Raw genomic sequence first — 24665 nt, 5'->3', positions numbered from 1 at the left:
TGAGGTTAGATCTCTCTCTCTCTCGGTATAAGGATATATGCTAGGGTTCTGAGAGTCTTCAAAGATCTAGTTAAAACTCCAAAGGTTATAAGAGATGCAAGTTATAACAAGTCCGATTGAAATAGGAAAGTTCGAATTAGCAAAACTCACATAACATGATTGATCAAAAAAGGTGTTCAAACGATCAGAAATATCCAACCGATCAATCGGAATTGGAGCACTGACCGATCTCTTGTAAGCTGCATTCTATCGATCGGATTATATCACAAAATATCATTCAGCTAACCGTGAAAGTTGGAGATTATGGGCTAAGGTTGATTCGGTTTCTTCTTATATTTGAATTTTTTATAGTTAGCACTTCATTGAGCTTTTTTGGGTTTGAAGGTGAAAAAGTATACTGAAGAAGAATGTTAAATGAAATAGGTTTTAAATTAGAACTAACTATTAACCAAGGGCTTCCAGGGGTTGAATGCTCTTCTAAACTAGTTGCATTAGGAACAAAAATCAACAGAAGAATCCATCTGAAAATCAATGAATTATTCTTTAAAAATAAACCCCATGAATAGTTCTTTAAAAAATTTGAATGTCCCCACTAAATCCTATAAGTTGACTCCATTGTCACTAACCTAGCCTCACCAAGCTTAATACCTTTGTGACACTTGAGCTAAGTCTCCTTGTAGCCAAGTTTGCTTCCCCCAATGAGTTGCAGGTTTCACTTCAAATTTCCAAGGCACTCACTCACCGCTCAAAGAATTGATAGAAGTTAAACGTATTATTCCATACTACTATGAGAGGATGAATACAAGCATGATCACCCCCCCCTCCCCCGCCAATAGACTTAGGGATGAGAAATGGATGTAACTATGTTGTAGTATTCAACCCTTGCAGAACTTTGTAAAAGAATCTACCAAATTCTGTTACTCTAGAACTTTCCTAGGAACTCTACAATATATAATTCATGACTATATGCAATAATTATGGTATATCATCGGAACTTAGTAGACTTACAATATTATATTAGCACTCTTTGGCAATTTCCAGCTCTTCTGGATGTTTCAAACTTCCACAGACCTGTTGGAAGACAGAAACTTGAGGCTGTTGCAGGTCCGTGACACCATGCTCTGGATCTACTTCCCCTCGTAAAATCCACCTAACATAATGATTATGGTTTCGTTTCCATATATTTTGGAACAAATGCCCCATCATTTTTTATTTGAAAACTAGTGTATCTTATTTAGTAATATGTTGCTTTGGAGCCCTAAAATCATTGCATCCTGACTAAAAGGATACATATCATCCAATATCTCATGTTACAATCATCTCCTATTATCCTGTTGTTTCTACCATGCACTAGCAGTAGTTTTTATTGTTTTTTTTTTCTTAATCTGAAGGCATGGATATGGAAGATGGCAAGCAATTGTTGAAGATAAGGATTTACATATTCAAGAGGTCATTTGTCAGGAGCAGAACCTTACTAGGGATTCTTTCTTTGGAGGCGCTCAAATGCATGATGGCACAAGTATGGTCAACCCTGACGGAACATCCAACAACCAATTAAAGGGATCTGGTGGTGGAAATGATTCTGGATGTGATGTTGCACAGGGTGCCACAGAAAATGCAAACCGTGCCCAATTATATCAGGATCATCCCCCTTCATTATACCATTTCAGAGAGATGCAGAGAAGGCTGGTTGAATTTATTAAAAAAAGGGTGCTTCTCTTGGAGAAAGCACTTAATGCGGAGTACCAGAAAGAATTCTTTGTAAGTTGATTTACACATTCTTCCAACGACCAATATTTTTTTTTCATATGGCTTTTATTGCTTTGATCATTGAAGTATGCTCGCTTGCTTGGTTTCCTGTTTCTTGTCTTAAGAATTACACATCCCAATTATGCTGTTTGATTCGTACTTTTGTATTCTTCTATGGTCATTTCTCCATACTGAATTGATCTTTAGCTGCTATTATAGAATGTTCTATTATACATAATTTTCTATTGATACATTTGGTGAGTTACACATTCTACTTTTCCCTTAATGCATTATTTTGTTTTTTTCCTATTAACCATTATGGTTATATTAACAATAATATCTGATTCATCTAGATAGAAGGTAGGTATTATTTTAATATGAAACATTAAAAACTCTAGGTCTATGCTCATGTCTAGTTGGGGAGCATATCAAGGGTTGGGATAATGTTCTTCCTTTGGCTGAATTTGCTTACAACTCTTTAAGGAACCGAACTACTAATACTTATCCTTTTGAAGTGGTGTATGGTTTCAAGCCCTCTAGTGTTGTTAATTTGATTCCTTTCCCTACTAAGAAAAGGACAAATGCTAGGGCTGATGATATGGCAGCATTTATGAATGATCTTCATGTACAAATCAAATTCCAAATTGAGAGTTTGAACAAAAAAATATAAGGAAGCCGTTGATCTTCATAAGGGGAGAGTTGTGTACAATGTAGGCGACTTGGTTTGGGTGGTTTGAAGCAAAGATGGGCAGCCGGATGACTTATACACCAAACTTAAAGCTCAGAAAGTGGGGTCTTGCAAGCTATTGGAGTGCATCAATGATAAAGCTACAGGGTGGAACTTCCTCCACATTTGAATATATCTAATGTGTTTAATGTACAACATTTGCTGCCTTATCATGTCGCCTAACTCGTGGTCGAGTTCTTTTAAGGATGGGAGAATGATGCAGTCCAAGTTATTTAGTGGTTGGAGTTGGTTAATTGTTTGTTATTTCGGTTAAATAACAGCCTAAAATAGTTAATTGTTGGAGTTAGCTAGTTGTGAGTTTCTCTTTAGTTTTATCTTTTTTACTTTTAGTATTCATGTAAGGGTAATATTGTCATTTCGGGCTGTTATGTTTCTGTTTTAACTTATAAATAGGCCATCAAATGTAGTTGTAAACAAGTTTTTAGTTGAATAAAATAGCTTCGAGAGAGATTTTTCTCTTCCAATTTTACTTTTCAACATCTCTTCAAGTTTTCACTCAAATTAGTCTAAATTTCCAGATTTGATTGCATCACGGAAGGTGAAATTAATTGTCATCAAGCTCAAGGGAAGGGCCTCTGCATGATGGGAACAATTTCAAGTGAGTCGAGTTCGAGGAAGTTAAAGGAAGATCAATGATTGGTGCAAGATGAAGAAGAAGCTCAAGGAGCAATTTCTTCTTTTCAATTACAAGCAAACCATGTATAAAGCCTTGCACAATCTTCGACAACATGGGAGTGTGGCTGAATACACTGAGGAGTTCTATCAATTCGTAGTAAGTTGATTTGAATGAAACCAAAGAACAAATGGTTGCAAGGTATCTTAGTGGCTTAAAGTCTTCTACTCAAGATATCCTTAGTCCACAAAATTTGTGGACTGTTTCGGAGGTCTATAAATCGAGCTTTGTTGGTGGAAAAACAACAAAGTAGGTGTATAACAAGGTATGGACAATAGTCTCAAGGTAACTCTAGGGCCAGCCAACCATTTCAAGTTGATACCAAGGTTGGCAACTCGTCAAGTATTAGTAAGAGTGATACTTCCAGGGTTAGACAACAAGCAAAGTCTATTCTTACTACCCCTAATCAGCCCTATAAAAATCAATTTGGGGCTGGAAATCGGTTCAAAGGTGGCACTTTCCAGTGCTATAAATGTGGTGAGCCTGTACACAAGTCTTCAGATTGTTGGAAGGCAAATGGTTTTCACAATAAGGCCTTTTTTATTTGAGGAAATGGTGGAATCGCAACCAAATGAAGAGTTACCCATCTATGATCAGCCTCTAAATGAGGATATTGGTGGAGATATTGATGAAGAAAAGGGATTAGCACGTGTGATGAAGGACTTTTCTTACTCAAGCATGAAAATGAAGATGATTGTTGAGAATTGATATCTTTTCTACTGACCATGATACCTTTGATGAAATTACTAGACCGGATGAAGGTGAAGAAAGTGGGGAACATGTGGATTACGATGATGACCTAATTTATGATGAAGAAGACTATGATGTGTTTGATGCAATTATCAATCCGGGTGAAGGTGAAAGTCTTGTTATTGACAAGGTTTTGGCCACTCCCACTTTCTGTGATGACATTGCACACATTTCCACCACATTTGCATCTTGTTTGCACACCTTGGCTTTAGAAGTTATTGGGTTTGATTGGCTCAAGGATGTGTATGAAGACAATGCCTACTTTGGCCCAATTGTGGAGAACTGCAAGATTCGGGTGTGATGACAATGTATTGAATGATGGATTCTTGTTCGAAAGAACTCAACTATGTATTTTAGATTGCTCAATTCGGCAATGATATTATTGTGGAATGGAGGACTTGGTGGTCACTTTGGGCAAGACAAAACAATGGCCTCTTTTGGCCAAAATTGCGGTCGGATGTAACACAGTATGTTGAGAGATGTCAAATTTGTCAAGCTTCAATGGATCAAATGCAAAACACGAGACTTTACAAGCCATTACCGATTCCTAAGCTTTTGTGGGTTGATGTTGGCATGGACTTTGCATTGGGACTTTCTAGAACTCAACGAGATTTGGTTCCTTTACCAAACTTGGGTAGAGCAAGCAAAGATGTTGAAGAAATGATGAAGATTGTGCATGAAATCTATGAGCAAGATATGACTTCATTAATTAAGGATTTTCATGCACAAATCAAATTCCAAATTGAGAGTTCAAACAACAAATATAAGGAAGCTGTTGATCTTCACAAGAGGAGAGTTGTGTACTAAGTAGGTGACTTGGTTTGGGTGGTTCTAAGCATAGATAGGCAGCTGAGTGGCTTATACACCAAACTTAGATCTCGCAAAGTGGGACCTTGCAAGATTTGGAATGCATTAATGATAATGCTTGTAGGGTGGAGCTTTTTCCGCATTTAAACACATCTAATGTGTTTAATCTACAACATTTGCTACCTTATTATGTCGTCTAACTCGTGGTCGAGTTCTTTTAAGAATGGAAGAATGATTCAGTTCAAGTTAGTTAGTTAGTTGTTTGTTGGAGTTAATTAATTAGGCCCTGTTTGATTCTGCTGCCAGAATCTGCTGTCAAATTCTGCTCTCAGAATCTGCTGTCAGAAGCTGAAACATTGAAAAGCTTGTTGGATAGAGCTTTATAAAAGTGCTGTGCTGTTTACTAGTATCTGGTAATAATTGTTTGATGTAGCTTCTAGAATCTGCAGTAGTAGGGTAAAATGACCAGAATACCCTCAAGGTTAATAGTGCACCTAGAATGCATAAAAAATTACCAGAATACCCTTATAAATATATAATTACATTAAATATGTATAAATATAATAAATTTATATTAAAAATTTATAAAAATAATTATTTTAATTTTAAAAAGCTTATAATTTTATAAAAAATTTATAATTCTATAGAAATTTCGACAGCATTTCTTAAAAATGGACATATGAAATTTTCCTGATAAACAAAATACCTGCATAATACGCAATGTTGATAATGCCCCCAAAATGCATAAAAAATTATTAGAATACCCCTATAAATATATAATTACACTAAATATATATCAATATAATAAAATTATATAAAAAAAATTATAAATTTTTTTTTTTAAATTTTAAAAGGTTTATAATTCTATAAAAAATTGTAAAAAATTTATAATTCTATAAAAATTATAAAAGATTTATAATTCTATCGAAATTTTGGCAGCATGTCCTCTTAAACATGGACATATGAAATTTTCCTGATAAGCAAAATACCTGCATAATACGCAATGTTGATAATGCGCCTAGAATGCATACAAAATTATCAGAATACCCCTATAAATATATAATTACACTATATATATATATATATATATATATATGTATAAATTATATAAAAACAATTATAATTGAAGTTTCCAATGGCCTTGGATGTCAATTGGCATCCATTTAATAAGAATCCAACAAGAACCGAAACCCCGATTTGTTTGTTCTTTTTTATTTGAACCTACTAGAATTGTGCCTCTTTGGAATCAAATCAATTGAAAACCAAAATCCAAATAAAAATTTAGGATCAGAACTGTTCAAGAATATAATTTTTTATGTTTCGATTCTCCATTTGTTCTTATAACAAACAATAATTCCACATTTGGTTTCACAAATTAGTCTCCAAATTCCCAATATGTCATATCAGAACAAGAAATTCAACAATATAAGGCAGTAATCGTCAACAAAACCTATAATTTATCATAGTAAATTATAGGGGAAAAAAAATCTCATAAGCAATTCTATCTAATGTACCTCTAAACATATTTCTTAAGATTTTCCTACAAAATTGATCGTTAGGAACAACACTAATCCCTTATCTCTCTAAAATCTTTTTGTTTGAAACTTGACCTGATCAATGGTGAATATTTTTTGGTGAATATTTATTTGAGATGCCCTAATTGATGTCATACCCCTTGACCTTGGTCTCCTTTAAAAGATTAACAAATTGATATAAATGCCCTTTCGTTCAAGTTCTATTATTTTTTTTAATAAAATCTACCAAGAAATTTGAAATAACCCTAACAGAAATTTTTTTATTAATCCAACCTTTGCAATTTTGTCAAGAATCAGTCACAGAAATTGAAATCGATGAGAGAGAGAGAGAGAGAGAGAGAGAGAGAGAGAGAGCTCACAAAGCTGCTGTGGGAAGGGATTTGAAGGCGTTGATCGAAAAAGGTGTCAAATGGAGGGATTAAGTTTGATCGGACTTCGCGTCGTTGTCGTCGATCACAAACGGGGTCGTCAATGGCGTCAATCGTCGTCGCCGTCTTGATCGGGATTAGGTTGAACGATGGTTCAAGTTCAAGGCTTGGAGCTGGCCGTCGTTGATGGGTTTCGATTGAACGAAGACAACGTCGTCGTCGTCAATGGGTTCAATCGGAAAAATGCTGGTCGTCGTCAATGAGGTGGGTTATCGTTGCTATCGAAATTGAAGGTTCAGACAAAATGATAAAGATGAACGATAGGTTTTATCGCAAACTCATTGGAAATATTATAAATGACGAAGGGTATTTACGTCATTTCACTTCGTCGCTTTTAAACGTGGTTGTGCGAAGCCCCTTTCATCTGCTTTTCAAAACTGCGGTAAAAAACACAAATCTGCGTTAAAAACTTTGAAACGCGGATTTTCGTAGCGTTACCAAACGCACATCGCATCTCAAATATGCGCTTTGACGCTAAAAAGCCGCATTTTGAAGCTGAATCAAACACCACCTTAGTTGTTGAAGTTAATTAGTCTTGTTAGTTTCTCTTTAATGTTGGTACTGTTGTCAATTCACTTGGGCTGTTATTTTTTTGTTTTGCCTATAAATAAGCCATTGAATGTAGTTGTAAATCAGTTTAGTTGAATAAAATAGATTCGAGAGAAAATTTTCTCTTCGAACTTAAACTTTCAACTTATCTTGAAGTTTCACGCAAAATTGTCTAAATTTCCAGATTTGATTGCATTACCTGCTTAGAACACTTGCAAAATCGCAAATGTTTGCTGCACTTTCATTTTTAATTGTTTGTAGAACAAAAGTTCCTCAAATGAATGTAGTGATTTTTTTTTAAGGGTGGGTTATCAAGGGGTGAACAGACATTACACCTTGTAAAACAGTGGAATAAAATGAGTATTTAGGTGAGGAGCGTGCTTATGTGAAGCAAAGCACAGTCCATTTAATGAATTTAATATAATATATTAAAGGGTCAGGTTCAAGGGCCATATACAAAACCAAACACTTTTCAATATATGGGTTAGAAGTATCGGAATGGGCTGATTTTTCGTGAGGAGATCATCCTTACCAAAAATCAGCCCATTCTGAAACTTCTAATCAGCCCTTAAAACTGTAATTGTACTAAAGTATCCCGAGTCATCTTGATATTGTTTATGAACAAGACAGATATTCAAGGTTAATGGTCTCGCACATTGTCTCGTTTGACAACTGAGATGACTCCGGATGTATTTTGAAAATCACGTTGGAGTCAAATGGGATTTTGTATGTTTGATTAGAATAATTAAAGTTTTATAATTTTAATGTATATTGTTTAAATAAAATTCTGAGCTTGTGACTAAGCATTTTCTAATCTACCTTATTTAAAAATAAACGTTTATAATTATTTGCATATAAATGTATATTAATAAATATTAAATCGAGTAACAGTTGATCTCATTAGAGATGAGATGATTCATCCCAAGATAAGTTGGTCTCATCAATGAACGAGATAGTATGTCAAACCGAGATTCGAAATCATGGTTAAGAATGTCTCATGGAGAAAACGCATGCTTCCAACTATGTAAAAATGCAATCCATGGGTGGAGATTTATCCTCGGGAGAAGTATCCCTGAGATGTGTGTAATCAGGATACATATATATCCCAACCATTGGATTTCATGTTTGCACAGTTGGGATCATGTGCTTTCTCATGAGTCATTGGAAACTGACCCTATATATACTGATTTTTTCTTACTGCATTCTTTTTATTCTACGTGATGGATTTGGTAACTATTAAGTAGCCTTAGTCAATTTATTTCCTTGTTAGCTGTTTATTTTAAAGTTTGAAATTATGAAGAATGGGTATGGACCCATGCCATTTATCTTTTTGGTACTCATACAAGTTTCTTTGGGATGATTACAGGGCGACGTAAAACCAAGTGAGACAGCAAATGGAGAGCCTGAAATTGAAACGAAGGTTATAGGTGTAGAAAGTCCTACTACCTTGGAGGATGATGTCCAAAAGAATGACCAGTTACCTTTCATCGAACCAATTGGTAAGCCCGTGGGAGGTGTTTTTTTTTTTCTCGACAAATCCTTCTAGGTTATTCGATTAAACTCTGAATATGTGCATCAAGATGTTTGTTTTTTATCTCAATTTCTTGAGTATGTGGTGGTTGAGTGATTTCTGGATTCATCTTCATTGCTTAAATTTTTGTTCCAGGGTGTACCCTGATTCTTTAGTATGCTGATCTTGTTACCTTGAGAAAATAGTAATGGAAACTTGTGTGATATGGTGCTACTTTTCCCTGTTGTATCATTCGTTATTCTCATAAATGACTTTGTCGTATGAATACAAAAATTAAAAAAATAGTGATTTTGTCATAGAAATTAAAACACGATAAGTTTTTATTTTGTGATTATATTCTCAACAAACTAACACCAAAATTAGTTCACCTTAGTAATTCAAAATCTCATTATGCACTATGAATTGATATAAAATGATTTGACTGATTCTAGTGTACAAACAATTATTTCCACAAGCACATCTTGCCAATTCAAAGTGATTGTTTTTATGAAATCAAAGCTTGACGTAGAAACCTGTTTTTATTACAGCTTCAGAAGAAATATCAGCAGCCGCCTGTGATGACAAATCAGATCGCTTAGATATGGCCCAGCTCTATAACGAGGTAAAAGTATAAATGGTAATATCAATTTGAAGGTTAACTGAGCTCTTGCTGTATGGTCATGAATTCAATTTTATGGTTAATTTTATATTTGTTCAGATGTGCAGAGTAGTCATAGATAACATCCAAGAACCATTCCAGACAAGCACTAGCAACAAACCTACAGGTTATAGAATTGGAAGAAATCTTCGTCCACTTGAAACCATTTATGAAGAGATACACCGGATTCTTGCTGCTGTGAACCAGAGTTCCGTTACTTCAGAGGAGTTAAATGCAAATTCAGACCTACCAGCACAGCCTGAAGAACATAGCAAGCCTGCAGGACCTAGCTTGCCATCAGACATAAGTGTGGATGATCCTAAATCTGGAAGAATGCTGGATTCTCTGCCTAAGGTCACTGAAATCAAAGAAGATTCACCTTTGTCTGTCGATCCATCAGCACCTCATGGGGAGTCTACTTCCTCACCAAAAGGAACAGCAGATGTCGTAATGATGGAGGCAAAGGAAAATGATGATGCGGATACCGATGCTGCACCAAACAAATGCACACCAAAAGGTGCGGTTGATGTGGAAATGATGGAGGCAAAGGACGATGCTGATGACAAGACGGAAGCTGGAGTCATTATTTTGGATGATTGAGTGATGAGTGGTAATTGAGTTGTGTTACTGTTCTTTTTCTATTTCGTTTTCCCTCATCCATAACTTATATTGAGATCAAGCTGAATGAAGTATCCGGCCTCTGCAAGTTTTACTAATTTTCGCTGACTTTTGACTTTAAAATTGGTGGGACAGTTATACTGAATAGTGAGATAGATTTGCAGAAAGGTGTTTCCTCCTCTGAATGGGAGGTGTTGTATCATACTTGGATTAAAATTAAAGAAATACATGTGCCAATTTAAGATGACAGAAGATACGCTAATTATGTGCTGGGTCATTAAACAATATATATAGGGTCACGTTCCATATACCCCTATTACGACTCACATTGCGACATACCGTTTTGTCTTATATGGGCAAAAATGTTTGGAATGGGCTGATTTTTTGTGAGGATGATATCTGTGATGAGGAGATCATCTTTGCCAAAAATAAGCTCATTATGAAACTTCTAGACCGTCCAATTTTTGTTGAAAAATTATAGACCGTCCAATTTTTGTAAATCAATTTTGATGGGATTAGAAGTTTTTGAATGGGATGATTTTTTGCCAGGATGATCCCCTCATCACAGAGATCATAATAGGGGTCGTAATAACGCTGTCCATATATATAATAGGTTTGGGATCTGTTGACTCCTAAGAACGACTCATGAAAAAAACACATAATCCCAACCCTTTAAACACAAAATCCAATAGTTGAGATTTACGAGTATCTTATGACACAAATCTCCGAGATACTTAATTGTGTTTTTTTCATGAGTCATTTGTGTTTTTTTTTCCTTGAGTCATTGTAAGGAGTCTAAGGGATCTTGAACCACATATATATATATAGGGTCGGGTTCTGTAGACACATAAAGCTACTCATAAAGCTATAATGTTTTTGTCTTATATGGTTAAAAAGATTCAAAATAGGCTGATTTTTTGCGAGGATGATCTCAATGGTGAGGGGATCATTCTTGCAAAAAATCATCCCATTTCAAAACTTCTAACCCTATCAAAAGTGATCTATAAAAATTGGACGGTCTAAAATTTTTCAACTTGTAAATATGGGGCTAGAAGTTTCATAATAGGCTGATTTTTGGCAAGGATGATCTCCTCACCATAGAGATCATCCTCACAAAAAATCAGTCCATTCCAAGCATTTTTGCCCATATAAGATAAAACACGTTGTAGTTTTATGAGTAGCTTTATGTGTATGCGGATTCTAATCCATATTTATATATATAGGGTCAGGTTCAAGGGCCATATGAGAAAACATATGTAAAAACTTTCGTTTTTAATAAAATTTTAAAATATGGCTTAGAAATTTTGGATTGAGCTGATTTTTTGTGAGGATGATCTCTATGATGGGAAGATCATCCAAAAAAAAAAAAAAAATCAGCCCAATCTGAAACTTCTAACCCCATTAAAAGTGATTTAGAATGTGGACCGTCGATTTTTTACCAATTTTTATCACTAATTTGTAAATCAATTTTGATGGATTTAGAAGTTTCTGATTGAGCTGATTTTTTGTGAGGATGATCTTTTCATCATAGTTACCATCCTTGCAAAAAATCAGCTCAATCCAAAACCTCTAACTCTTATTTTGAAAAACGAAAGTTTTTTCATATGTTTTCTCATATGGCCCTTGAACCGCCCCCATATATATATATATATATATTTGGTTGCCAACGATAGGGAGTCAATTTGTCTTATATGACTTAAAAGTTTTGGATTGAGCTGATGGGTTGTGAGGATGTTCCCTAGGGTGAGGAGATTATCATCACAAAAAAATGAGCTTAATCTAAAATTTTTAAATCCATCGAAAGTGATTTACAAATTATCGGTAAATAATCGATGGTCCACCATTCTAATCACTTTTGATGGTTTTAGAAGGTTCAAATTGGGCTGAGTTGTTGTGATCCTGTTCACAAAAGAAAAAAAAAAAAAAAAAAGAGCTCAATCCAATATATTTAAATCATATTGGACAAATTGTTTGCTGCTGAACCTATATATTTAAAAGATGAGATGGAGAGAACTAAAATTAGAAATGAAAGTATCCATGAAAATGTAAACCTAATAGGTGAGGAAATAAGAGTTGGATTGAGATGATTTTCTTCCTAGGGAATAGAGGGTCGATAGCCCACAAGCCTATTAAGTTTCATTAAAAAATTAGATCTAGAAAAGATTCAAAATACACTTCTTTTGAGTTTGATGGAAGGTCTTGAAGAAAGATGGCTACTGGACTTCCACCTAACTCCCAAACTTAAAATTAAAATTCAACTGTGAAAAATAACTTTTTTTGAAAAAAATAAAATTGTAAGTTCATAGAATTTTGTCATTCTAGAAGCATCAGATCATGTTCTTTGATGCCAAAGGTGTGCCAAAGGACTCTTAATAAGGCTATTTCGACTCATGATACTGATCGCAGGGATGTAGAGAACAAAATTCTATGAATTTTTTTATTTTTTAAAAAGGTTAATTTTCACCATAAAATTTTAATTGAAAGTTTGGGAGTTTGGTTGGTGTTGAATGGCCAATTGGGTAACCATTAGCTAAACGACCCTCGTTATTGAGTAAGGAAAGTCTCTTTTCTTTTTTTAAATTAAAATAGAAGGTGGCTTGTGCAAACGCACTTGTATTAAAAGTGTTTATTTGTAAAATAAAATACTGATTAAAGTGTTTTTTATGATTATATAACCTTGATTATATTAAGGTGCTATTTGTTAAATTGAAAAAAATAAGTGCTGAAACTTATAAGCGCTGAATTTAAGTGCTGGAAAAGTTGTTTATTTAGATGCTGAAACATGTTTGTTACACATTGCAGAAGTTGGTAAATTATCTTTGTCACCCTTACAATCATATTATACATTGTTTGCATGTTTCAAATGCTTATTTATTATCAAACACAATAAAATATATTATTTCTTATAAAATTAAAATATAATTCATTTTTAAATAATAAATAATACTCAAATCTTCAATTTATAAATAATAATTTTTATTTATAAAATCCCACAAATTTCAAATTAAAAATAATAATGTCATACAAGTCACCAAAATTTGAAATCAAAATTAAAATAACTTAATTTTGGATGAATAATTTTCGATGGAAATGAAGGATGCATAATTATAAAAGCACTCTATGAATTAATAAGGGCAACCCATACCATATCCAATTTTTTTTGTTTTATATGGGTTAAAGTTTTTGGAATGAGTAAATTTTTAGTGAAGAGGGTATATATGGTCTAGAGATCATCCTCACCAAAAGTCAGTCCATTTTGAAATTTCTAACTCGTCAAAAATAGTTTTCTAAAAAAAAAAGGGACGATTTACAATTCTTGAACTTGTTTTGATAGGGTTAGAAGTTTCAGGATGTTCTGATTTTTGGTCAGGATGATCTCCTCATTGTAGAGATCATCCTTATCAAAAATCAACTTATTCCAAAACTTTTAACCCATATAAGACAAAATAATTTAGCCATGGTGTGAGTTTATTAATTTGTGGGGTGCTTATATACTAATGAGGAGATCATTCTTACTAAAAATCAACTTATTCCAAAACTTTTAACCTATAGGACAAAATAATTTAGTCATGGTGTGGGTTTATTAATTTGTAGGGTGTTTATATGCTTATCTATAGGATATAAGAGGTAATATCCTTTTAAGAATAAGGGCATACTTGTCCATACTAAAAAAAACGAAGGGCATACTTGTTCATGTCGAAAAAAGCGAAGTGCTTACCGCTTCAGCACTTTTTTTCAGCATCAAAATAGTGCTGAATTTTTTTCACTTATTTTCAACAATAAGCGTTGAAAATATAGAGTAAACAAACGCGCTATTTTGACAAAAAGTGCTGAATTTAATTTCTTTTCAGCAATAAGCACTGAAAAATAGCGCAAATAAACACTGCCTAAGTTTAAGACTAATGCTGAAGTGACCATGAGATTGTACATCATATCACACATCTTGACGTCAAAGTATGTAGGTACCATAGATGCTTTACTGATTAAAGTGTTTTTTATGATTATATAACCTTGATTATATTAAGTTTAAGACTAATGCTGAAGTGACCATAAGATTGTACCCCATATCACACATCTTGTCATGAAATTGGGTAGGAAGCATAGATGCTTGTCATCCATATACAATTCAAACACCATCTATGGTTCCTGCACACTTTCACGTCAAGGTGTGCTATATGATGTACAATCTTCAGGTCCCCCAGCACAACTCTAAGTTTAAACGTTGAAGCAAGGGCATATATATATAATCCAAATCTTAGTGTCGAGTGGCAATCATTTTCTGGGGGTGGGATGGGGAGAGGGTGAGAAAAAATTTGTCGCCTCGGCATATCTCGTGTGCGGCAAACCAGTTTTCTTATTTTTCTTATTTGATTTGCACTCAAATACTATTAAATTTAAGTTTTTCGTGACAAACTATTTTCCTTAAAATTTGTCTTGCGATATATGACGCCCCTGGTATAAAAATTCCACAAGTATCACATATTTGCAAAGGGGGTGATTTTTAAAGTAACTCTCACAGAAATCATATAATTGTAGACACCCCATTTTTGCATCTGTCTGATTAATCAACACGTCAACCCGATCCAAGGATGCCCAATGATGGATGTGTATTCCATTGCTTTATTTTGTTACCAGATGTGTTTCAGAAATCCGGATGAGGTATCTCGAACTGACAAAACCTTAGCAACCACGCTACGCTAGGAAAATACGACCCAGAAACATAGAAATCATCATCTTGCAGACCAAAAAGAAGCTTCACGATAAAAATCACTAAAAATTGACCAAATTACCAAAATACCCCTAACATCAAAACAACCCTAGAGCCTACGTTACGATTAGGAAAATCTTTTCGAACACATAAAATAACAAATCGAAACCAAATAAATCATTTCACCAATTTTAACATAATTCAATAAAATTACGAAAATGCCCCTCATAAAGTTCATGATCATTTCACACAATTTTTTATAAATGAAATAAACCAATATTCCCATTGAATTCCTTACGAAAAATCGATTCTAAAACATCCTAGAACATTAAAACCCGACTTTAAACATGAAAAGTCCTCTCCGGGGGTAAAACGGTAATTTCACAATTTTCATAATTAAAAATTTCGAAATTAATAAATAAAACATTAAATAATTAAAGTGAAACATTAATGAAATTAATTTAAAATTTTGAATTAAAAAAATCGATCAATCAGGCTTTCAAGTAAAATTGTTGAGGGTTCGTGAGATATTTCTTTAAGGACCCCTCCATTTGGGGGTCCAAAGAATTAAGGATATAATAGAGGAGGGTTCTCCAAAAAATTAAAGTCAATCAAGCAAGACTAAGGTGAAGGTATTAAAGTCAATCAAGTGAGACTAAAGTCAAAATTAAAGTCAATTAAGCAAGACTGAAGTCAAGATATTAAAAGTCAATCAATTATGACTAAAGTCAAAATATTAAAAGTCAATCAAATAAGATCAAAAGTCAAAATCATAATAGAGTTCTAATTAAATAATAACTCTATCTAATAGAGTTCTAACTAAAAAACAATTCTACCTCAAACAATTCTAATTAAAACACAATTCTACCTAAAACAATTCTAACTAAAACACAACTCTAATTAAAAGAACTCTAATTAAACACTAACTCTATCAAAATCAACCCCTAAAAAAATCTATAAATAGAGGTGCTCACACCCTATTTTCGGATCAAATTATAAACCCTAAGAGAAGTAGGTCTAAAAGCCCCCTTAGCCTCCCATAAACCTTAGTTTTGGAGCCCCAACTCCTTACCTAACATCCCTCCTTCGATTTTAGCTTAAAGAACACCCAAAAGCCCTCCAAAAACAATTCAAAATCCATAATAAACTCGAAGAGTCCGGATAAAAAAATGGAGATACCTTACCTCGGAGATCCGAAATCAAATCCAAAGGCAGAACGAAGCAAGGGAGTATAGTACAAGGACTAATTTTTGTCGGATCTGAGGGAACAAAGTCTTTGCTATCGGAAAGGTATAATCTTTTTTTACCATTATCTAGGTTTTTTTTTTTAGCAATGTAATTTATTTGGGAAGTTAGTAGAGACTGGCTTTGGCCGGGCGGGGTTGGTGCCTAACACCTTCCAACCCCGTAACGTGATCCCTGGACCTTTTTTTTTCTTTCGTAGATTAGTTTGCCCTTTTTTAGAGTCAGTTTGGTTCCTAGACCTTAATAACTAGGTGGCGACTCCCAAACCTCAAGGGTCAAAAGCGGATCCGCGCACCATGCGGATCGAGGGCGTTTTCAGTGGCGACTCCACTGGAGACGTTGAGGATTAGACTTGAAAAATCCCAAGTATGGGAGCATTGCCAATGACCTAGTTTTTTGTTCTAGTTTATTTTATTTAATTCTTAGTTAGTTTCTTTTTATTATTTGTTTATTGTTTTTGGTACATCATTAATTATCTGATTCTACTCGGAGCACTTTGATCTAGCATGTTAATCTTTATGATCCGATCAAGGATCATTCGGGGTGACCCTAAAATAATACAAAGATTTCGAAAGGTTTTTTTTTAGGGATGGTTTTAATGATTATTGAGCATGAGAAGTTTTTTTTATTTTAGTTTTTATTTTTTTTTTATTTATTTTTTTTTTCCGTTTTTGGGGCACAAATAAAAGTTTTGTTTATTTTGAGAATGTGTGGTTTGTTCTTTAACCTTTTCTTAAAAAAAAAATAATAAATTTTTTTTTTTTTTTTTTGAATATACTGTTGGGGACAGCAACAGTAGAGTTCCCATTCGTTTTTTTAAATGGGGTGTTTTGAGTAAAATTTGATTCTAATTGTTAAACCCTTAACTTCGCAATAAACGGGTTGCCGATAGTGAAAAAATCTCTTTGATTTTTTCACTTTTCTTTAATCAATTTTTTTTAAGAGAACAGAATGTATCTCTTCGTCCCCATCTAGTTCTGTCGGTCTCAACAGACTCAAGAACTCTGCTCTTTGAGGGTTCCAAAGCCGTGCGTCGATTCTATGAATCTCGAACGATCTAGTTTGCTTTCATCCTTTATCACTTGATCGAACGAGAACGATGGATTAAGGATCGGGTAGGGAATACGATCTGTTACGTGAGATGAAAGGTTCGATTAAGATCAGTAATCACTTGCCTAAACTTAGTTTTGAGCCTCATCTCTACGTTTCTATTCAGTATAATATCGGTTCACCTCTCGATTTTGATGGCTATTTTTTCCAGTCAACCGTTCTTGTAAGATAGGTGCGTCTGATCTCGAGTTCGAACATGAAGATCTCTGTGGAGATAGGTTGAAGCTCAGTTTCTCACCCTCTTTCTTTTAATAGATTCGAATCATCAGAAGGCAGTTCCTAGAGAGTTTCTTCGTCTCAGCGCAAAAATGGCGAATAATTCATCAATAAATTCCGTGTTATAGGCTGCAACTCTGTTTTTTCCTTTTTTTTCTTTCGGTTCTATTCTTCACCCCTTGCTTGCTGTATGCTTCTGATTTACCAATGGGTTGTGTAAAAACAGATTACATTGAATGTCCTGGTTTTCATGTTGAGTAGGCTCATTCATTTGTTTTCCTTTGAATTAGATTCAATCAGTTGTTGTTCATTGAACTGCACCTAAAAGCTGATCTCGACCTTGTAGTGGTTGAGTCGAATTGTCTTGATGGCAGTAACATGTAATTTCTTTCATAAAATTATTTTAGTTGTTTAAAAAAAAATGAGATAAAAAAAAAAGATTAAAAGGTTTTTTTTAAAAAAAACTAATAAAGCAAATCAATTTTTAAATGTTGCCAACAGCAACATATGTTTGTCTTTTGGTTGTGTTTTTCTAAATTTCTTTTGATGGGGCTCAACTCTTTAAAAAAAAAAAAAAAAAAAAAATCAAAATAAAAACATCTTCTTTATCTCATCAATCATATTTATACCCTCAATTCGATATCCTTTAAAATTTTGAATTATTGTGGGTCACCCCAAAACAATCTTGATTGGACTATATAAATTTTTTGTGAGATTTGGAACCGTGGGCTTATTTCAATGATTCGGACCATATTGTTAGTTTATGTTGATTACCTATCGAACATAGCATAATCTTGCTTGAGATACATGATTGATGTTGATCGTAATATTGATGTGAGGGAATGTGATTGGGTTGGTATATTCATGTGATATCAATGTTGTAGTGATTTGATTGGGCCCATCAACTCATGTGTTTAAAAAAATCCCGGGCACACCCCACCCTGTTTTGCACACACCACATGCACGTTTATTATTTAACCACTTATATAGCCAACGTGGCACTAGTGCGTGGCCCAGTCTCTTCGGAGATGCGAAGTCATTCATGAAAACCACAACTCCAGTCACGTACCTTAGGGTATATCAAACTGGGGGCATCAATACCGTCTGATCAGGTGATTCTGAGAGATATATTGATGCACCCAGGCTGGAGCGACCTGAGCCTTTGACCTATTGTAATCCACACAGTCACATGTCCTGATTGCCAACGTACTACTAGTACGTGGTCGGTCCCCTCGTTGGATGCCAAACCATTTATGAAAACTACAACTCTTGACTCGTACCCGTAGGTATAAAAGATAATCTAAGTATATCAATTGCACTTCTTGGTCAAAATCGGTGCCTAAGCAAGATCTTGCCCCCCCGCTGTACCCTACTGTACGAGGGGGATAAACTACGTCTATTCTAGACGAGAGGTATTTAAGTGGGCCCTTGCTCAGTATTGTGCGCCACCTCTCAACTGGAGATCAAACTGGCTGTTTTTGACTTCAGAGAAGTGAGTTGAGGTTTTAGATTATCACCTATATGGTATATCAAACCAAGTCACCACGTATCGAAAGGTATATAGGTGTGCTTGGGCAAGGGTGGCCAGATACAAATGCATTGCACGTAGTAAGCTTAGAGTCTAGCAACCTTCCTTGTAGGTCACGACTCGAACTTATAGTGGGTGTTCCCGGGTTGTTTATTGAATGGACCCTTTTGATTGATGAAAGCATGTGAATGATGGAATGATGAGATTAAAGTGTTTGATTGTTCTCAAGGATTAAAAATGTTATTTTTAGAAATTAAAATGGGTGCACCGACCCAATAAAGAATCCATTCTTTTACAATAATGACCCAGTCCATCCCGATCCAACAATCATGGTGGGCTGAGCCATTTAAATTGAAAATGGAAATCAAATTTTCAAAAGAAGACAAAATAGTTTACAGAAAGAAAATATTTTCCAGAAAAGATTGTTTCCAAAGAAGTGTTCTCTAGAAAAAATATTTTCCGAGAAAAAATATTTTTCGAAAAATGAAAATTTTTATATAAGAATTTCATAAGATTTTCTGAAAGAAAAATATTGATATTTTACATGGACCTTGGAAGAGAACTAAAATACCCTTTTATGTCAAACCAGGATGCTAGTTGCAGGCGATAACCCAATCGACCAGTTAGTCAAAACAACCGTCATAGGAATGCACCCTGTAGAGAAGATCAATTTTGGGAGATTCATGTTGAGGAGTGCTCTTTACTTCCATGAGTTTGAGATAGACTGGAACCTCTTACATGCTATGGCTAAGCGATGGAACCCCTATCTTCACATATTCCATATGGGGTATATGCACTTGTGCCCCACTCACGAGGATTATTGTGGCATCATGAGGATATCCACTTCAGGACTTCTAGTCAGGCCCACATTGAAGACTGGATATTCTGGTGAACTCGTCACAGGACTAAACATTTCCAAGGAAGAAGCCAAGGCCTTAGTTCATGACGGGAGATTGAACTTAGTACCTTTATTGGGCCCCGTATCGCTCCCGCAGTCACCCTATCAATGTAAAACCCGAAGCCTGGCGAGCTACTAGAGATTATCGACTGTGCCTAGGAATCCTAGCCCAATACATACTGACCTCCAATAGTGATGGCCAAACCATCCCTGAGTCCTTCATAGATATAACCTCTCAACTCTCAAGGAAAGCCAACGCAGTACCTCTCATCCTAGCTGAAACTTTCTCAGGTTTAGATGCCATAAAAAACGGTGAGGGGGAAAGCTTCAAAGGAAGCCCCTACTTACTCTATATGTGGCTTTGTGACCTTCTCAAAATCGTAGAGGTTCCTTCAAACCTCGAAAATGGGCCAGAACACTTTTCCAAGAGAAACCTGTTAGTGCGTCACAACTCAGTCAAAGCTTGGAGCAAATGGTTAGACTCTCGCCTTGCCTGTCATATCGATTTTAGGTGCCCTTGGTGGATGACTGATCCCCCTATTCTAGGAACCAAAGGATCCTACTATGTCCGTCTGATTGGTTTAGAAGAAACATCTTTTTACCATCCTAATCTGATCCCAGAACAGTACGACGTACCTATAGAGTTATCCTTACCCCAACACAAAGCTTTCTTTCCCCCCGAGCCTTTGACTGAAAAGTTAGTACACCTCATTGAGAAAGCTTGGAACAAGCGCACCTTAGGATATCCAGACGGACCAGCAGAATTCAAAGAGCCAGTTGTTAGAGCCAAGAGGGTCAAGCCTGACAGCAATCCTGATGACCATCAAGACAAAGCCAAGTGTCCATGTAAAAATAGTTCAAATCAAATTTGTTGAAAGATGTTTTAATAAGAACATATTGTTTGTCAATCATTTTCAATAAAACTATCTTTCTTTTTGAGTAAATATTTGTTTCCTTTTCGAATACTCATTGTGTGAATGGATTAATTAATGGATTGGTGCACAAACCTCAATAAAATGATTCCCTAAAATGTTCTCAAGGGGGTAATACTGAAATTGACTAAATCTACCTTTGATGGGGTCATATAGGATTATCATTGCGCCCAAACTCAAGCGTCCACCTCCTAGTTGGAGTCGTAAGTCCAGTCGGTTAGAACGAACCACATTACCAAGTCAACAAGCAGAGATGGCTTCAGAATCTGAGCTCACAGAGATCCGTAAGATCTTGGCAGCCTTTGCCAATGACATCAATAATATAAAAGGCAAAGTGGAAATGTTAGAACAGACCTCGGAATCGACGGGAAATCCTCTAGATGACCCAAAAGGAAAAAAGGTTGAAGAGAAACGTCCACGTGAAATCTTCGAGCTCGACGGAGACGAAGAGTATGTTGATGAAAATCCGACGTAATCTAATAGAATGTCTCAATTGGAGTCAGCTATGAAGAGTATAAAGGGTATTGATGAAATTGCAGCAGGCATTGAAGCTTTGAACCGCATCCCTAGAATCCATTTGCCAGAGAAGTTTGTGATGCCTGAAATGGACAAGTTCAGTGGGACAGGGTGTGCTAAAACGCATCTTAAGGTGTATGTTACCAACATGCGCACTATGGGGCTCAACGACGAAGAAATGACATTATTGTTCCAAAGAACTTTATCTACGTTGGCTAATGTCTCAAGATCCAGTTACTGTGGGTACATGGGAGAACATGTCAAAGGCCTTCTGGCATCAGTATAAATATAGTACCAAAATTGAGACCTCAAGAAGGGATTTGGAAGCAACTAAACAGAAAAATGGGGAGACATTCACTGATTTCATTGGTCGCTGGAGGGCCAAGGCTTCTCAAATGTGGGATAAACCTTCGGAGAAGGAACAAGTAGCGATTATCCTAAAGAATCTCTCTCAAGGATATGCTCACCACCTAGTGGCTCAATACCTCCCTACTTTTGAATCCTTGTTACAAGCCAGAAGCCAACTCGAGGATGCATTTGCCTCTGGAATTCTTTCTAACCCCTCAGATAACAAGAATAAGAAACCATATGTTCCCAAATCCAATATCAACTATACTTACATCGCCAATACCTCCGTTACCCCGGCTCAACCCCCGGCCAGGGCTAATAACCAGGTTCACCCAAGTCAACCTCGAACTCCACGTCAATTTACCAATTTAGGGATGACCCTTATCGTAGCTTTGTAAAAACTGTTGAAAAAAAGGTTGCTTACCCGATTCAACCTCGACCTTTACCGAATCCCTTACCAGCGGACACAACCCCAACTTATTCTGCGAATTTCATCAAAATCCTGGCCTCACACGGATCGATGTATTACCTTGCGCCATGCCATTCAAAATCTCATTGATAACAAAAAGATCACAATCCCTACCCACCAAATGTCACCACTAATCCACTACTACCTACTATCAACCTCCACCAACCCTAAACATGGTTTTCCCACCCCATTACTATTCGACTCTGTTTCTCTCATCCATCCAATCCAAGTTAAACCGCCTAGTTACCCCCCTGTCGGGATAGCCTTCACTGATGAGGTTTTCACTAGAACTATGAACCATTTGATTTAACCTCGGATGATACATATTATTTATCCCCGCCTCGTTACGATAGCCCCGCATTCACTAATTACCTGTTGGCTCAAATAAATCTGAAAAGCCCTGTACCTTTGACAGACGAAGATCCATACTTGTTGACTGAAGAAGATGAGCCTTTTTCCCTTTCCTGTGATGAAGTTAGACATATGACTCGAGTGGGAAAAGTTTTTAAGCCACAAGAACTCTGTGTTGATAATCCTGCAGCCCTGGCAAGAAAAGAAGGAGAAGATCCCACCAAGGAAAGCATCGAAGAGGATAACTCCGTGATCAAACAGTTGAAAAAATCAGGGGCCAATATCTCAGTATGGGATTTACTCATGGCTTCCACTGCTCATAGGGAGGCTGTTCTCAAAACACTAACACAGCCCAAGTCTCCCTTGAAACTTCTCCAGATCAGCTGGCCAGTATAGTAGGGGCAACTTACGTGGAAAATATCCTATCCTTTCGGACTCAGATCTCCCAAAAGAAGGGGCAAGCCACACTAACCGCTGCTCATATTACAGTTGACTGTAACGGGATGAGGGTACCTCTGGTTTTGATCGACAACGGAGTGCACTGAACGTTTGTGCCGCTGAAAACGGCTACTTGTCTCGGGTTTAAGACTGAAAATCTCAAGCCTACTAATCAAGGTGTTAGGGCTTATGATAACACCAAGAGGGATGTACTGGGAATTTTGCACCTTCGATTGTCCACAGGCATAGCTGAATTTCCTGTGGAATTTCAGGTTATTGATATCCAATCCTCTTTCAATTTACTGTTAGGGAGACCATGGTTACACCAAATAAAAGTCATCCCTTCTACGCTACACCAGAAGGTCAAGTTTATCAAGGATGGGCTAGTAATTACTTTTCATGGAGACGCTGAAATTGTAGGGATTGTAAATAGTATTGAGGCAAGAATGAGCCACTGCTTGAGATTCAGCCAGAACAACAGGGGATAGAACTTAGTGGGTTTGAATTCGAAAAGATATGCTCAGTCCAATGGGATCAAGCCATGAAAGAACATTTTCCAATGGAAAATACCTCTAATTGCTACATGGCCAATATTCAAGAAAATGAGATTCTTCCCTGGTATGGGCTTAGGTTGCAAGCAGCAAGGTATTAAAGAGGCACCAATGATTAAAGAGGTCATCGACACATTCAGACTAGGATATAAACCTATTAAGGAAGATTGGACCTAATACTGGAAGACAAAACGGGATAAGGCCATTGCTAAAAGGCAAAGGCGTACCACAGATCTCATTAAAATGAAGTCCTATCGAAAGACCCTCAATGATTATTTTGTGAAAGAAGTAGAAGACTTCCGTTACTATGGGTTCCCAGAGCCTTTCATTGATCACATCACAGGTACTCGTTTACCGAGGTTTGAAATCTTCTTTGGCATGGAATGGCCCGAAAAGGAAGCGAGCACAGAAGTTAAGGAGAAGAAGGTTGAAGACTGGCAACTCGATCTGGACTCCCTCAACATCGATCAGCTATTCAATTAAGATCATAGTATCTTAGTATTGTCAGTTGAGAAAGGGATCCCAAATCCTCAGTTTGTAACCAAACCCGCTGTTGGGTCTCTATCAAATTATCATGTTGTCAGTCCTGTGTTGCATGTCAAGGCTGGGTCTGTCGGTCCCATTAGTCCTGTTCAGTCTGACATGCCAGTTGAGTCCTTTATTTCTGTTGAGTCAAATAAGTTAGTTGTTTCTGCTGAGTCTATTTTTCCTGCTGAGTCAAGTGAGTCTGTCAAGTCTGCAATGAGTCATGTTACCCCATCTCTTTTCAATGAAATGAAAGAAATTTTTGATTACCCCGAGCGCAATAATAATTTAACTAATAATCTAGCTTCGGAGGGAGAGTCTTCTGATGAAGAACCTCCCCCTGAAATAATAAAATTACTTGAACAAGAAGAGGAACGTCGGGCTCAACCTCTAATAGAGGAAGTAGAGGTTATCAACCTCGAAACAAAAGAAAGTCCTCAAGAAATTCGTATAGGGGTCACTTTATCTCCTGATGAACGCAAATGGATAATAGATTTGCTCAGAAAGTTCAAAGACGTGTTCGCGTGATCTTACGAGGATATGCCGGGGGTAAGCACAGATATTGTCCAACATCGGATTCCGTTATATCCTGATGCTTGACTAATCAAACAGAAACTTCGACGTATGAAGCCCGAATGGACTTTGAAAATCAAAGAAGAAGTTACGACGCAAATTAACGCTGGATTTTTGGAAGTAGTAGAATACCCTGAGTGGATTGCTAATGTCATCCCAGTACCGAAAAAGGATGGAAAAGTTAGAATGTGTGTGGATTTCAGAGACTTAAATAAAGCAAGTCCAAATGATA

The 24665-nt window shown here is 36.1% G+C and overlaps 1 protein-coding gene across 1 annotated transcript; it reads left to right on the top strand.

Annotated features, from left to right (window-relative positions):
• The first annotated feature begins 1368 nt into the window (after window positions 1–1368).
• On the top strand, window positions 1369–10277 carry LOC147380787 (uncharacterized). The gene is made up of 4 exons (XM_086431238.1): window positions 1369–1761; window positions 8606–8738; window positions 9298–9371; window positions 9468–10277. The coding sequence occupies exons 1-4, from the start codon at window positions 1504–1506 to the stop codon at window positions 10005–10007; spliced, it is 1005 nt and encodes a 334-aa protein (XP_086287364.1). The 5' UTR covers window positions 1369–1503; the 3' UTR covers window positions 10008–10277.
• Window positions 10278–24665: the final 14388 nt, after the last annotated feature.

Source organism: Akebia trifoliata, unplaced genomic scaffold (genome assembly GCF_017979445.1).
Source record: "Akebia trifoliata isolate Shusen 1 unplaced genomic scaffold, ASM1797944v1 Contig00990, whole genome shotgun sequence".
NCBI classification, from domain to species: Eukaryota; Viridiplantae; Streptophyta; class Magnoliopsida; order Ranunculales; family Lardizabalaceae; genus Akebia; species Akebia trifoliata.
The sequence above is the reverse complement of the archived record's forward strand: the minus strand, read 5'-3'. Positions and strand labels throughout refer to the sequence as shown.

Coding starts and splice junctions, on each gene's coding strand:
- LOC147380787 (XM_086431238.1), top strand. CDS start 1,504: ATGCATGATGGCACAAGTATGGTCAACCCTGACGGAACATCCAACAAC. Junction 1,762..8,605: donor AGTACCAGAAAGAATTCTTT/GTAAGTTGATTT, acceptor GGATGATTACAG/GGCGACGTAAAACCAAGTGA. Junction 9,372..9,467: donor TGGCCCAGCTCTATAACGAG/GTAAAAGTATAA, acceptor ATATTTGTTCAG/ATGTGCAGAGTAGTCATAGA.